The 13,922-nt window shown below is 31.3% G+C and overlaps 1 protein-coding gene across 2 annotated transcripts in view; it reads right to left on the bottom strand.

Moving 5' to 3' along the window:
• U2SURP (U2 snRNP associated SURP domain containing) overlaps positions 1 to 13,922 on the bottom strand; it is a 45,932-nt gene that overhangs the window by 18,291 nt on the left and 13,719 nt on the right. Inside the window, exons 5-17 of one of the 2 annotated variants that reach the window (XM_006917452.3) lie at positions 12,511 to 12,625; positions 11,944 to 12,077; positions 9,507 to 9,574; positions 8,859 to 8,953; positions 8,739 to 8,774; positions 8,568 to 8,650; positions 7,406 to 7,571; positions 7,004 to 7,215; positions 6,036 to 6,079; positions 2,844 to 2,948; positions 1,769 to 1,835; positions 1,529 to 1,692; positions 76 to 238 (exon numbers count right to left, since the gene is read on the bottom strand). In XM_006917452.3, coding sequence (XP_006917514.1) covers positions 76 to 238; positions 1,529 to 1,692; positions 1,769 to 1,835; positions 2,844 to 2,948; positions 6,036 to 6,079; positions 7,004 to 7,215; positions 7,406 to 7,571; positions 8,568 to 8,650; positions 8,739 to 8,774; positions 8,859 to 8,953; positions 9,507 to 9,574; positions 11,944 to 12,077; positions 12,511 to 12,625 — 1,452 coding nt within the window. The remainder of the gene's footprint in view (positions 1 to 75; positions 239 to 1,528; positions 1,693 to 1,768; positions 1,836 to 2,843; positions 2,949 to 6,035; positions 6,080 to 7,003; positions 7,216 to 7,405; positions 7,572 to 8,567; positions 8,651 to 8,738; positions 8,775 to 8,858; positions 8,954 to 9,506; positions 9,575 to 11,943; positions 12,078 to 12,510; positions 12,626 to 13,922) is intronic. The other variant, XM_006917453.3, reaches the window with a different exon arrangement.

The following is a 13,922-nucleotide window of genomic DNA, read 5'->3' as shown; positions in this document are numbered from 1 at the left end:
CCAATCCAAAAAGAAGTCAACTATTATCTCCCTTTTACTTCATTAATGTGCCATAAGGAAAAATCATTCCAATACCTTTTTGGGAAGAGGTGTCTTTAAGATGGACAATGACTCAGTAATGCAATCCACTATTTCTTCAGCAGCTTCAGCATTATTAAGACAGAAAACCATTGCATCTCCAATATCATTTTTCCTTGGAGTTAACCCCCGCAGAATTTCCTCTAATTTATCCCTCTGTCTGAACACAAATTTTGTAATCTTATAAATATAGACAGAAATTTCAAATGCTATTATAGATTCTGCTCATAATTTCTTTAAAACCCACTCAGAAAAAACAATACTGAAGACTAAATTGTGTTAAGTCTGATTTGTAATAAGCTCCCCAAATAAGTCATATTTTTTTCTGAAGAATTTGTATGAAGAAGAATAATTTTCCTGGCCTGGAACTAATAAATGATTCCAGTGATTTTTAGTTTACAAATTAAGTAAATTTAAAATCATGGGCATTTTTTTTCAAGTCTTTGAGAGTATCCCAGTCATATTAACCCATTACAATGAAAAAGAACCTTCATGTTCTTTACTCTCCTTTAAAGGAAGTCTGTCTCATATTTTAGCACATCTCCAAAACATTAACACAGGCAAAAGCAGGGGTTGACAAACTTTTTCTGTAAAGGATCAGACAGTAAATATTGTAGGATTTGCAGGCCATACAGTCTGTCGCAGTTACTCGACTCTGATACTTTAATGCCACAGCAGCCATAGACAGCATGTAAAGGAATGGGCATGATTGTGTTCCAGTAAGACTTTATTAACAAAAAGAGAAGGTAGCCAGATTTAGCCTGTGGGCTGAGTCTGTGAATCCACTGACATAAGAAATGAAGAACATACATCTTCAGAAGCAAATATATTCTCAAATACTATAATTCTCCATTACCAAATACTCTCACAAAAGATGCATCGATGCAACTAGTATTAAGTATATAATTCTATATGCTAAAAATTCTTTAATTTTTTCCATGAAGTATACAGAACTTACTCTGAACATTTAATAGTTAAATTTGTTTATCCTTATTAAACCAGTCTAACTGCACTGTAGTAGTGCTCACTGAGCACTAATAACATGCTGCCATGGTGGCCACACAGTGCAAGCTCTGTGGAGAGGCTTTGCATAGTCAACCATCTGACCTCACTAAGCCATACAATCAATAATTTTTCCTCTTTTGTTGCATTTAGAGAGGCAAGAATTCTAAGGGACACAAGATAATTTCTGTAAGAATCTTAAGTATCCCATTGTTAGAGAATCACTGCTTAGATCATCACTAATTTTATCAAGAGGAGGAGGTCAAGGTCAATAGGACACACACTTATACTTGCTAAGATGCTTAAAATTACACAACATGTGACAAGGTATGTTACTATCTTAAACGTTCACAAGTAAAAAAAACATTTTATGTTAAGGTTAACATCATAAGACCATTAATTAAAGTAACTTCTCTGAATATTTAACAGAAAGGGGAAAAAATCTTACTCTTCTTTAAGTGCTCCCTTTTTACTAGGCTCCTCTACAAAAGCTTCTGTTTCTTGTTCTTCTGACATCCCATGCAAGTATGGATTTAATGGTGGTGGCCTCCAAAAAGATCCATTTTTGAACATACGAAAATCTTCCGTCCGCCACTTAGTTGGAGAATCTCCCTAATAAACATCCAGAATGTTATTAGAAAGCTCTAATACCTCAGTCAAAATTAACAAAATAACTAATTCTACTTGCCTGCAGAATAGAATAAAGTTTCCATCTATAGTAAACATGGGCTGGTGTCTGGTTTTCAAATAAGAATCTAAAATAAACATAAAAAAACCATTAAACACCATTCTTTAAGAACAGTATTCCAGTAAATATAAAAAAAAAAAATGAAAAATATTATTTACCTATTATTTAGTTCTAAATAAAACCAAAAGCAAAGATCCCAGAAAAGAAATCCTCACCCACTGTAATGTGCCATCTATCCCCTTCCTCATCCCAGCTCAGACTGCCTTCAGGACTGACATTAATACTCAAAGGTATGTACACATTTTGCTGAGTCTTACAATCAATTTTATTGAACACTTTATGTGTCAGATACTGTATCTGGCAATGAAGAGATTTTCTCAAGTATAATTTCTAAAGTAATAGTTTTTAAACTACTTAAGAGTGTTAAATCAATGTCTTAAATATCATTGCTATTCAGAAGATAAGCAATTTCCTATAAACCTCATTTGTTCTAATATATCTGACTTACAAAAGCCTTTCATTGAAAATCATAATGAAAAGTATTTTCTTCCTAGAGAATGCTAAAAACAATGTTATTTAATTAATTAAATCAAAATCAGAGAGAAAACTGACCCAAGCACATTCTAGTCCAATTTCTAAGGCTGCTTTCTCCTCTCATTTCCAAAATAACCTCATACTTTTAGAACTTTATTCTTGGAAATATTTTTAATTCAAAAAATGAAGTGAAAAATTCCATGCTACAACATGGATGAACTTTGAAGACATTATATACTAAGTGAAATAAGCCAGTCTCAAAAGTATAAATACCACATGATTCCACTTATATGAGGTATCCTAAAGTAACCAAATTCAAAGAGACAAAGTAGAACCGTGGTGCCAGGGGCTGGGGGACCAAGGAAGTTGTTGTTTAAGTGGTACAAAGTTTCAGTTATGGAATATGAGAAAAGTTCTGCAGATAGATAGTGATGATGGTTCATAACAATGTGAATGTGATTAATGCCAATGAACTTTACACATAAAAATGATAAATTTTGTTATATGTATATTGTATCACAATAAAAAAAAAAATACACACCTGAACATGGGGTTGTTGATTTCTCTGTTCATAATCATAGCTTCAAACATTGGCCCTTCACGTACAACAAACTCTATCATTCGATGTATCAGGGCGAGCAAATTCCTACAACAACAACACAGTTAAAGAAAATGGATTCAGACCTACTACTATATAAAACTACACTTGACCTAAGTTACTAAAATTGTGCAGAAAAAAATTGTTCTGCTAATATAGAATTTTATACCAAAACAGTAACCTGGAGCATATGTTATTGCCTTTAGAAGGAGTGGGACAGTGGGGATAGGGGAGTGGGAGGGGAAGGAAAGGTAAAGGAGGGTGGGAAACCACAACATAGCTTCATAGTAATAAAGATTAAATTTTCTAAATGCCATTTAATTTTATTTCCCAAATGCAAAACATTAAATTGTGAATCACGACTAACTGGAAAGCTGTAAATATATAAATATCAGTAACTTAAGCTTACATGTTATATCATATCCATCTAAAAACTTACACACTATCTCAGTTTTAAAATATTCCTAAACCAAGCACTTTTGTGGTGGTACTGCAATGTTATATACATGATTATAATTTATAAAAATGGAAACTATTTAACAAATTTAAGGCCTGGTTTAATAAAAAATCCATCCAACTCCTGTGCTTTTCTAGTACACATACAGCAGACAGAGTTTTTATTGAATCTGACCTTTAATGAGGCAATATCCCTTTGGACCACACTTCAAATTAGGTCACACAATTCATGACATGTATAATTCTGCCTGTGTATTATGAATCAATGAAGTAATTATAATGTCAAAGCTTTAAATTAAGTCCTCATTCCAAAATATTCCAAAATAAGGGACATGGTGAGATGCCCTTCCCATTTTTCCTAAAAATTACCTTCTAATACTTAAGCCAAAAATAAACATATGTAACTTTTTAATATTTATTTTATTGGTTAGGTTTATAGAAAGTCTTTATTTTTAAAATATGAATCTGGGTCCTAATATCATATTAGACTCCAAACAGAATTTTGAGACATTGATTATGGTGTCAGGCAAAAAAAACTCAGTTTATTACAAGCTTCTTTTGATTTCTCATTTCACCAGTCCCCCAGCATATAAAGCTGGCAAATAACAATTGGGAAAAGCAAAAGGATATTGGCTCTTGGTACAAGGCACACATTAAATTACACCTTTGGCATTCCCAGCTCAAATTAAGTTGATATAACTGCTAGAATATAAATATGTAGTTATAGAATTAAGACATCTTTTTTTTTTTTTTTGGTTCTATAATGCCTGCTTCAGAGTTCATGAACAGCAATTAATCTCATGGTAATTATAACTATTGCTCACAGTTTTCAAACAAACCTACTTAAGTGGACACTAAAATCTCTCTAGAGTAGAAAAATAAAATTTTTTGACCTCCTAAAGGATCCTGAAAGAGGTCAAAAAAGTTATATAAAGTTTTATATCTTTACAAAGGGAAATTATATATTTAAAACTACTAATTCAACTTGAAATTGTTAAAAACAAAGTTAAAATCATTACTTAATTTTAAATCTAAAAACTATTTTTCTTTTACAGAAGTATTAATTGCTCTGCAAATTTGCAGTTGATATGCAAATGAGAATGAATTATTCTCAAATCCATAGTTAATAACATTATTTTGAAGGGAAATAACATGAAATTATGATTCAGTTCCAAAACTCCCACTGGTATGTGACATATTAAAGTGAAGAGAAATTTTATATATAATATATAAAATCAATCATTAGGTGGACAAATACTATCTACCCAGAAATTTGTATGAATTAAGTCAAAAGCAACTTGACTTAAGTATTAGAGATAGATGAAAAAAATGGTTTAGCAAATTTAAAACAAAGGATTCATTATGAGTCAAGACTTTTTAGCAAAATGTATACTCAAAATTTTATTTAGAAAGAAGCTGAGCCACATGTAAAGCTACTACTTGATATATGTTTTTTGAATGGTACAAAAAACTTTCCTGTGAATGCTCTATCAGTGGAAGAAAAAAACCCACTATAGTTTTAAACAGGCTTGTAACTGATAAAATCTGTTTTTAGAAATTTAAAATTTAAAAGAAGTTTTAAAATGTTGCATATGATTATTTAAAATCAAAATCTGACAATCAGTTATTGCTAGCCTGAATTCAAGACTATTGAAGAATTATAATCGCACTTGCTCCTTAAGGATTGTGTGCTTCCTATCTCAAAAACGATGACTTTTCTAATAGAATAAAATAGTGTAGTACAAAAAGATGATATATTTTAAGTGCATTATTTTATTTTAAAATGGTAATTATCTTATTCTGGGCAACAACAACAACAACAAAAAAAAAAAACAAAAAATGTTTCTCAGTTATAATAAAACCACATTTATTGGAGTCGATCGTACCAATGTCTGGTCAAAAACTGTATACTTTCCCAATCCATCCCATGATGTTTTCCTGGTCCCCCGCTGCCGCAGACAGTTCAGCTGGTGTTGCTCACCAAGGCCAATGTCAAAGAGAATTTGGTATTCTTTTGTGTTTATTTATTATTCAACCAGTGTTGTGTTCCTGTGTTTGGGAAAAGGCTTAGCTTGACTGAGCAAGAGCATACCTAGAGCATGAACTCTTCTGCTTTAACATTATATTGAAAAAGAAAAGAAAGGAAAATAAAAGAATTCCAAACATCTTTATCATGAAAAAATAGTTTCTAGTATGTTCAGTGTTCATGGAAATAACAGAAATTCCTTCTAAAATCAATCAGAAAATAAAAACAAAACTATGCCTTCAATAAGGTGAAATCCAACTAAGATTGCATATTAAACACAGATAATTCAGAAACAAAAAAATAACAAATTGTGTCAAATTGTAACATTATCTAAATTTTAAGATACATTTAAATCACCTATTTTCTCATCACAACAGTCTAATATTAGACTAAATATTAAATCTATTAAATACATTCTAACTATTAAAGCTATAAAATTCCTTACATTGATAACAATAAAAGCAAAAAAATATAATGATACAAAATTGCAAAGTATACTGAAGTTGGTTAAATTTCACATATCCCCCCAAAAAGTACTGGGAAGGAACCATTGCTCAGTCAAGATATTACCTTTTCCTCAACACCATTTTTCTTTAATTCAGAAGGGGATATTGTCTATATTTAGATCAGTAATAATAAAGAAAAACATGTACCTTTCTGTTGGGATAACCACTTTGACTATGGCTTGCGACAGAGTCTGTATATGAAGTCACATCAGATAATAAACATAGAATATGTGAGTATTGTTAACAAGTAACAAGCAAAAATATACATATGCATTGAAAATACTACACATCTAATCACAAGTTTTGCAGGCAATCACTGCATTTGAAGTAATTATACACTAAGCAATTACACAAAAACAAATGGATGTGTTCAGTGAACAATAAATGTTCACCAAATGCAAAGAATCAGAACATTCCTGCCAGAATGCACATCAATGCACTGAAATAGGTACTACACTGAGAATTATCAGATAAAGATTTTAATTTGTGAAATAATTAACTGTTTGCCTCTGACCATAATACAGTTTGCTACTTTGTTCCCAAGCCTTTAAAACCAGCCCTGTCATTTTAAGTGGAATTAATTCATAAAAGAACCAACAAATTCTTATAACTTGAAATTAAGTTGGTTTTATGTTTAATAAAAAGGAAATACTCACCCTTTGCTTTTACTAGAGTAGTTAACATTAAAAAAAAAAAAAAAACATATATGCTCTCAAATAATCTAATAGCTAAAATCTTGAAAACTGCTGCCATCCAAACAGTTTAACTATTTAGAAGGTTTTTCTAATTGAAAAGTCACTTAACCAAATACAAAGTATCACTTTCTCAGAACAAAGTAAATTTAGGATATGTACTTAAGCATACTGGATACAACAGTGGACAAAGGGAAAAAAAAGACTTAATAGTGGTCAAAAAGGAATGGTAGCCACAAATAAAAATATGACCTACTTTTTCAAATAGGGTTTCCATGGGCTAAGGCAGGGAACACATCTACTTATTTAAGAGTTGCCAAACAGAATTACACACACATTTTCTATAAAATTGTTGAAAAGAAACACTACCACAGATTTAGTATTTACAAATAGATGCGGCCCTATGTACATTTTTTAAATTACCTTCTCAAAATCCTCTTTGTTTTTAGGTGGCGGTAACATGGGAGCATTGGGGTTTTTTAACCGCTCTCTAGGTTGTGCATTAAAAGGCAGTCCAGATGGAGGTGGAGGAAGCGTATGTTCCATCATGGAAGGTGGAATGTATATTGGATGTGGAGGAATAGGTACAGCTTTACCCCAACCTAACTTCATTTCAAAAGACATAATCATCTTTCCTATAAGAGAGAAAAGAAAGGTCACATTGGTAATAACTCTCAAAATAAATAAAAGATTTCAGTGATTTGAATTTTTATTTTTAACCTTTCCATTTCTGGTCCAGTTTTCCCCTTAAGTTTTTATAAACACTTCTCAGAACCAAAAAAAAAAAATCTGAATTCTATATATGGACAATAAAAATTCACTTACCATTTAAATTTTTTAAAGCTCTTTCAGCATCTCTTCTGTTCATAAAGGCCACAAAGCCACAATTTCTCTCTCTTGCTCTTTCTTCATCAGTTCTAGGCCACATAATTTTCACACTGGCTAACGGTCCAAACCTTCCAAATTCTTGGCACAACATTTCTTCATTCATCTGTTAAAAGATGTGTTTTTTGGTATGCAAAAAAGGAAAGAAAGAATTCTATGCAACTGAAAGCAAAGAAGTTTTTGCAAAATGAAAAAAGATATATTAATGCTACATTTTTCCATTCAAGTACTAGGACTTCAACACAAATAAAATCCTGCCTTCATGGGGTATTCACAAATCTTTTCATATCAGAAACACACTGTTTTATGTAAAAAAGTGGCCAGGGTGATAGAGGCTAGATGGCCGGAGAAATCTAAAGCACACCTTTACTTCCGCTCTCCTCCTTTGGAGATCCTGCCATCTAAAATAAGCTATTCTACGGTTATAGTTTGGGCATTTAGCAACATTTTTCAGGCAGCGGCAATTACTGTATTTAAGTTAGGGAAGAAATATTTGTTGGCAATGCAAGAAAAAAAGGATCTGATTACTTTTTCTTTTTCCAACACAACGCTACCAGTGTAATCATGTATAGAGAAAACAAAAAATGGTAAATATGCGATGAGGTCAAATATACAATTTTTTTTAAAAAGCATATTATAGAACAACCACTACCTTTCCCATAACACAATTAACACTGACATGTGGAAAAGAATTACAATATAAAAGACAAAAAGTACAAATGCTAGTTTGCTGTTAAGGAAAAAAAGAAAAAGGAAATCCATAAGGAAGCAGGCTATGCATTAAAAGGGTATAGTTTCAAAAGAATACTCTCCACCACTGGTCATATCCTGATGTGATAAATAATAAAAATCATCACCTAGTAAAACAATTCAATGTATAGTCCAGTTACAGAAAGAGAAGACAAGCCCTTAAGAATTACAGCAAAGCAATTCAGCCTATACCAGCAAGATATTGTGAGCGACAATCTAGTTCCATCAAATTTGCTTACTTCAGATTCTTGGCTATTTTTTTTTTTTTTACTGCTGACAAAGTAGTTTTCTTCCAAAGTAGTTTCCTTCCAAAAGTATAAACCAACATTCATCTTACTTTTTCTACTATTACCTGTGGATTAATGTTTCCAAGGTATAAATTAGTAGTGCTTGGATCGCCTACATCATGTGACCCAGGTGCATAATCATCAAGAACTAAGGCAAAAAGAAAAAAAAATTATAACCTGAAAAATACAAAGTCTGGACAATTTTTATTAATTAAAAAAGCAAAAAACTGTATTACCACCAGATGATCTATTTCTTCTTGAGGGCGCATCCACTTTAAAAAGGGAGAAAAGAAAACAATTCTTAGTTTTTAGAGTAGTTAACCACAAATATAAACATTAAAATAAATGTCACTTACTGGAACGACGCTGACCATCAGAATCTGACTGAGGAGGCTCAAATCGACTTAACCTGCCTTTTGTTTTATGTCTCTCATCACGTTCTTCCTGAATCCTGTTGAAAACATTTATAATCACTAATAATTTGTTTGTTCACATTTAATAATAGAACTTATCCAGGTATCATCTTCAAATAACTTGAAATATGTGTAATTAAATGCCAGTACTGACAATCAAGATTAGAGAGTCGCTCAGCTTTAAGAGTCATGAAAAAATTTCTGATATATCATATACGCAATGAAATACAAAGCCCATGTTTAAGGTAAGGAAGAAATTCAACATTAAAACCAAGAATCTGTTCTTTCTTGGCTAAGTTTGACCATTCTTTACCCATTACACCTCAGTAACTATATTGTTTTCACTACAAATAGGACTCCGAACATTAACCAACTGAATTGCATCCATATAATGCAAGCAGTCCAGATGGTGGATAAAATGCTAATTCATTTTCAAACATACCCCATATATAGCACTAAAATATCTAAAACAACCTCATGGTAAGCCAGTTAGTACTAACTAAATGGTACACCACATTCTTCACACCTTCACACCTGTAAGCATCAGCTCACTATACCTATGATAGCTACTCTTAGCACTAGAAAACTTACTGTTTCAATTCTTCTTTGAAGAGTTCCAAATTGCTTTTTTTCTTTTCTTTCTCCCCTTTCTTCAGTGGCTATGAAGGATATGACAAATTATACTTCAAACAAAAGAAGGTTAAACAAAACCAATGGCTCAATAATCATTTTAAATAATTTTTATTTTAGTGCCAATTATGTCTAATTTAAATTAAAAAGAATGAATGCTTCTCTTATCACTGAACTTCCTTTCCTGTTCTCTCAAACTAAAAAATTAACAATTATTAAAACAAACAAAATGACAATAAGCAATCTTATAGTAAAGGAGCCACTATATCACCCAAAAGCGTGCAATACTTAGGCTTGAATATTGTTAGAGGGGAACAGGTGGCAAAATTAATGAATACAGAGTAACTGAACTACCATGTAAAGTAACTGCCAAGAACAACTACCAAAAATATGCACCCTCAAAACAATAAACATAGGAGGGTATGAATTACTTAAACAATCAGTAACATCATTGGATTTCCTTTTAAAATTACTTCCAAAACTGCTTTTGGAATAACCTCTTTTAAAAGTGCCAAAATAATTCAATGGAAAAAGAATAGTCTTTTTAACAAATAGTATTAGGACAACTGAATATCCACATGCAATAAAGAATGAAGCTGGACCTCTACTGCACACCATATACAAAAACAAACTCAAATGGTTCACAAACCTAAATGGAAAAGCTGAAACTATATAACTCTAAGAGAAAAACATAGGAATGAAATCTTTATGATTTTGAATGAGGCAATAACTTCTTAGACATGACACAAAAGGCATGTAACAAAAAAAACTGAAAAACTGACCTTCATCAAAATTAAACATTCATGCTTCAAAGGACACTTAAGTGCAAAGATAAACCAAAGAATGAAGAAAACATCTGCAAATCATATAGCTGATAAGAAACTCAACTCTAGAAATTGTAAAATATTCTTACAACTCGACATTAAAAAAGAAATAAGCAAATTAAAAAATGGGCCAAGAATCTGAAAAGTTATTTCTACAGAAGACAACAAACAGACAATAAACACATAAATGCTCAACATCATTAAGGAAGTGCAAATCAAAACCACGATTAGGTACAACTTTGCATCCAGCAAGATGACTAAAATAAATATGAAAAAACAGACAAGTGCTGACAAAGATATGGAAAAACTGTAACCTTCATACATTGCTGATGGGACTGTAACATGGTACAGCTGCTTTGAAAAACAGTTTGGTTGTTTCTCAAAAAGTTAAACAGTTGCCACATGACATAGCAATTCCACTTCTAGGTATATACAAAAGAATTGAAAACGTAGGTCCACACAAAAGCTTATACACGAATGTTTATAGCTGCATTATTCTTTTATGATAGCTAAAAAGCGAAAACAACCCAAATGTCCATCAAGTGATAAATGGATAAACAATATGTGGTATATCCATAATACAGAATATTATCCACCATAAAAGGAATGAAGTACTGATCTATGCCACAACATAGATGAAACCTTGAAACATGATGTTAAGCAAAGAAGCCAGACACAAAAGGCCTCATGTTATATGATTCCATCTGCATGAAATGTCCAGAATTGGTAAATCCAAAGAGACAGAAAGTAGATTAGTGGTTGCCAGGAATTGGCGATGACTAAAATAGGTAGATAGTTCCTTTCTGGAATAATAACAATGTTCTGAAATTAGAAATCAGTGATTACTGCACAACTCTAAGTATACTTAAAAAAACCAACAACACTTAATTGTATACTTTATAAGGATAAATTTTATGGTATGTGAATTATATCTCAATGAAGCTGTTACTTTTTTAAATTGCTTTCATAGCTATTTTAAAAGTCACAAAAAAATCAGTCTCACTATTCAGTGCAATCGTATTTCTTCATCAGATCTGATTCTAGATGACATAACCCACATCTATCTACCTCCCCCCACAAAAACCCCTCAAAAAATAAAAATTTTTCTAACATTGAGAATATTTAAAAGAAACTGTTGCTAATTCTGACAGTAATTCCAAATATCACAAAAATGTTCTAAGTAACAGACACATTGTTGGAGTATATATAGTCTTCCAAAGTTAACTGATACTACATATGCTGATACAATTTAAATATCTCAGAGTTCAGAATTGTTTAAAAATACAACCCCATCCATTATTTTACATTAATACATAAAAATAATCAACTTTTTACTTGCAATGTACTATTAATATAGTAACAGCAAATGTTCACTGTTCAAAGAACATAAAATATATTAACTACATGTCCTAATTTATTTTCTCTTATACAGGAAGATTAAGCATCAAAACTCAACATCTACTCTCAAAATTAAAAACAAGAAACCAAAGTCCTGCTTATAGTGAAAGTAGTGAAAGTACCATTGGCAATGTCATCTCTAAATATACATGGCCACTTATTTAAGTATGACTTACAGGTTTTTTGGTTTCTATCACAAGAAGAGATGGTGGTCTTTCATTCGATGACTGATTTGGAGGATTTTTTTGATCTGCAAATCTTGAAGATGGCTTATAGATTTTGCCTCTTTTTTCATCAGTTTCATGTTCTTCTGAAATTGAAAATACTAAGTTTCAATACTATTTTCATATTATTTGGATTTTATTTACTCGTTATTTTATTTAAAAATAAACAAAAATAAAATACTTTTAGTACTAATATACATCACTATTGACAATACATGAAGTTAAATTCAAATATTACTGCCTTACTCTCAAAAATACCAATTTAATCATTTTATAGTAAAACTATGAAATACATTAAAGTTTTTGCAAAGTTCTCTGCTGTCTTAAACCTTGGAAGGTAGTAAGTATTTTTAAAACTTATCTGACTCTAATTTCTCAGTAATCCATATTTCGTCATTTATTTTGCTAAGATCACCACAAGAGAGTGCTAATAGAAAAAGCAACCAAACTTCTCTCATAATTACCTGCAGTCATTCATCATTTTTGGATTTACTCAAGGATTATAATACTTACACTTACCTTTAGCTGCATTAACAACACCTCCACGCACAAATGTTTTCACTTTATTACCATCGCTTCCTTCAAAAGCAGCAAGAAATTCCTCATATATCTCAGCAGCAGCCTTTTCATCCTCCTAAATACACATAAATATATTAATAGCACTTAATATAAAAATTATTATTGTATATGGGGGTGAAACTCATCAAGGAAAAATGTAAATGAAACCTTTCCTTCACTGAGGAAAGTAGGTTAAGCAGTCTTAGTCGGTAATATCTAATCCTTACAAAACATTAGATATTAGTTAACAATGAAACTAAAAGAAGCTTTGATCTTCTACTGGCAATTTGTGGAACCAGAAAAGATCTCACTAAATAAATTTGTTTAGAGACAATTCAAGTGTCAAATTGTATGACAACTGACTGTATAAAATATATTATCTCATTAACGTTTATAATTTCTAAGGCACGATGATTTAATTCAAAGTGAATACAAAGATTTCCTTTATAAACTACCAAAAACATGTTTATTAGAAATTAAAGCAATATCTCCAGAGAGCCAGAGTTGGCATTTAAAAAAAAACTCAGAACCTTGACAGTTTCCATTAAAACTATTCTAAATGTCCCCCAAAATGTATGAATAAAAAGGACAATAGAACGGAATAGAAAACACAGAAATAAATCCAATAACATGGCAATTTAGTATTCAATAAAAGGAGCATCAAATCAGTGAAAAATAGATGGATTTTTCAATGAATAATGTTGGGATAACTATTTGAAAAAAGGTAAAAATGAACCAATTATTCACATTATATACAAGTATAAGTTGCAAATGAATCAGATTTAATTTTTTTTAGAAATGAAACCATGTTAAGTATTAGAGGGAAAAAATGAGAAATTCCTTTATATGCTGAGAATGGGAAAATCTTGACTGAAAACCCAGAAACCATAAAGAAGGACTGATAAATCTGATTATATAACAACATAGTTTCTGCAAGGAAAAACACCAGAAGAAAAATGAAAGGACAATCGATAAACTAGGACAAAACACTGCACCTTGTATCATAGATCAAGTGTTAATATACTTAATATACAGAGTTTCTAAAAATAGAGCTTACAGAAAGATTGGTTTAGATAAGAGCAGACAGTTTACAAAATAAATACAAGAAAACCTGTTTAATCTTACTTTTAAGAGAAATGCAAATTTAAATCTACACTGAGATACTTTTGTTCACCTAGCAGACTGGCAAAACTCCTCTGATAACATCCGTTGTTGGCAAGGCTATAGAGAAACCAGCTCTTATACACTGTTGATAGGAATGCAAAATGGCCCTACCCTTACAGAGAGCAAAGTGACAATATTAGCAGAGTTATTTATGCATTTACCATTCAACCCAGTAATCTCAATTATAGGAATATATCCCAAAGATACAC

Source organism: Pteropus alecto, unplaced genomic scaffold (genome assembly GCF_000325575.1).
Source record: "Pteropus alecto unplaced genomic scaffold, ASM32557v1 scaffold75, whole genome shotgun sequence".
Lineage (NCBI taxonomy): Eukaryota > Metazoa > Chordata > Mammalia > Chiroptera > Pteropodidae > Pteropus > Pteropus alecto.
The sequence above is the reverse complement of the archived record's forward strand: the minus strand, read 5'-3'. Positions and strand labels throughout refer to the sequence as shown.